The 1807-nt window shown below is 29.2% G+C and overlaps 1 protein-coding gene across 1 annotated transcript; it reads left to right on the plus strand.

Moving 5' to 3' along the window:
- Positions 1–6: 6 nt before the first annotated feature.
- On the plus strand, positions 7–913 carry LOC112454160. The gene is made up of 3 exons (XM_025015400.1): positions 7–45; positions 262–433; positions 700–913. The coding sequence occupies exons 1-3, from the start codon at positions 11–13 to the stop codon at positions 808–810; spliced, it is 318 nt and encodes a 105-aa protein (XP_024871168.1). The 5' UTR covers positions 7–10; the 3' UTR covers positions 811–913.
- Positions 914–1807: the final 894 nt, after the last annotated feature.

Genomic DNA, 1807 nt, shown 5'->3' on the forward strand with positions numbered 1-1807 from the left:
TTCTAACGAAATGCTGGATAATGTTCAAATGTACGATTCGACTGTGTAAGTTTACTCCTAAATTTTTATTATTTATAAAAACTTAAAATACAAATATTTATGTTTACTTTTCTATGGACTTCAGGTTATAGTTTTGTCCTTACAATTTTTAATATCCTGTGGTCTGTAACAATTTTTTATGTTGCATCTAAAAAACAATTCATATCCACTAACTGTTTAAATATTTTAAACAGTACGTACATAACTTTATTATTCTTACAGTGAGGTAGTAGGTTACGTTGATGGCATAGACGCTCCACGTTATGTAGGTGATAAATCTCAATACAAAATTTTTAAATTCTATTTAAACAATGGTAGCGGAAAACGCGTGCAAATCGTGCAGACGTGGAACGACGATGTTGATGTTGTAGAACAATATATTATATCAAATCAAGTAAGCGTTTTGTTATAGTAGATATACTGTTTTATTATTTTGATGATTGTACATATAATTATCTTCAGATCTATAAAATGGTTTTTTTTTATATAAAAAAATCAAAATTTGAAACTTATATAAAAACAATTATTATTTAATTTAATGATGTCATTTATTATGTTAAATAATATTAATATATATACACATATATAAATGTCACAAATTTATAACATTATATATGTGTATAATTGTAAACATTAATATATTAAACAATTTTCTAACAGATTGTACATCTGGATGGCGTACAGGCTCGACCGCCAAAAAGATTGAATTTTAATAACGGTAATGTTTCTTTTGAACTGCAAATTCGTTCTAATATACTTAGTTTATTGTAATTCTTTATCACCCCTTTGCGGTCACATGGGTTCGTGGTAAAAGTGTATGCGTGAACTATTTCAACATATATATTAGTCATTTATGTCTTCCAGTACTCAAAATAACTGCTATATTTTCCAAACTTTTTTTGTTAATAACTTTTTAACAAACAATGACCAAGGGCTAAAACCTTCTGAAGGTCACTCAGAAAGGTGACCTTGACAACATATGTCAAAGTCAGGGTCATCGGAGGGTGGTCTCTTATACTACATAATTACCAACGATCAAATATAATTTTCGTACTGAATATATCTACGAATCAATATAAATGTTATTAAAAATATTGGAGTAACCGGACTGATAAAGTTAGCTCGTCTTATAAAAATATGTTGTTTGAATAAATTAAGTTAATTATTAAAAAGAATGGAAAATCTAAAATTTTAAGAGCTTGATCACAAAAATTGAAAATTTTATTTGTGCCAATTTCCACTTCGAACTTCAAGTTCGATGACACGAGATGTTCCGAGAGTCACCTGCATCAGTCACCTGTAACGCGAATGCGGTGATTAAACCGAATTCTGTCGGACGATTACTTTACAAATAAAGCCATATATACCTAATCGTGTCCATAATTTTTCTACAGTATTTTGAGGGAGACAAAATTTTCAGGTATATCTGAAGAAATTCGAGACAGTGAAATATGGTTGAAGTTTAATAATGAACCCGAACATGAAATCATGCATCACTGGAAACTATCTTTTCCTATCAGAAAAATATCTCGGACACATCTTAGATACATAAATATATTAAGATATAATTTTGGAATACACACCAAATGCATTGGCCAGGATGACCCATGTAGGAATGTTACGACCAAAATAAAATAGTAAAGGCCATACAGACGCAGCAAAAAGCCACATATGGGCTTTTTCTTTCACCAATTCTAGCACATTTCCAAAAAGTACCCTAAAAACTAAAATTAACTTAAATTATTTTAAACTAAAATTATTTTAGAAA

Source organism: Temnothorax curvispinosus, unplaced genomic scaffold (assembly GCF_003070985.1).
Source record: "Temnothorax curvispinosus isolate PA1 unplaced genomic scaffold, ASM307098v1 QBEX01000424.1, whole genome shotgun sequence".
Lineage (NCBI taxonomy): Eukaryota > Metazoa > Arthropoda > Insecta > Hymenoptera > Formicidae > Temnothorax > Temnothorax curvispinosus.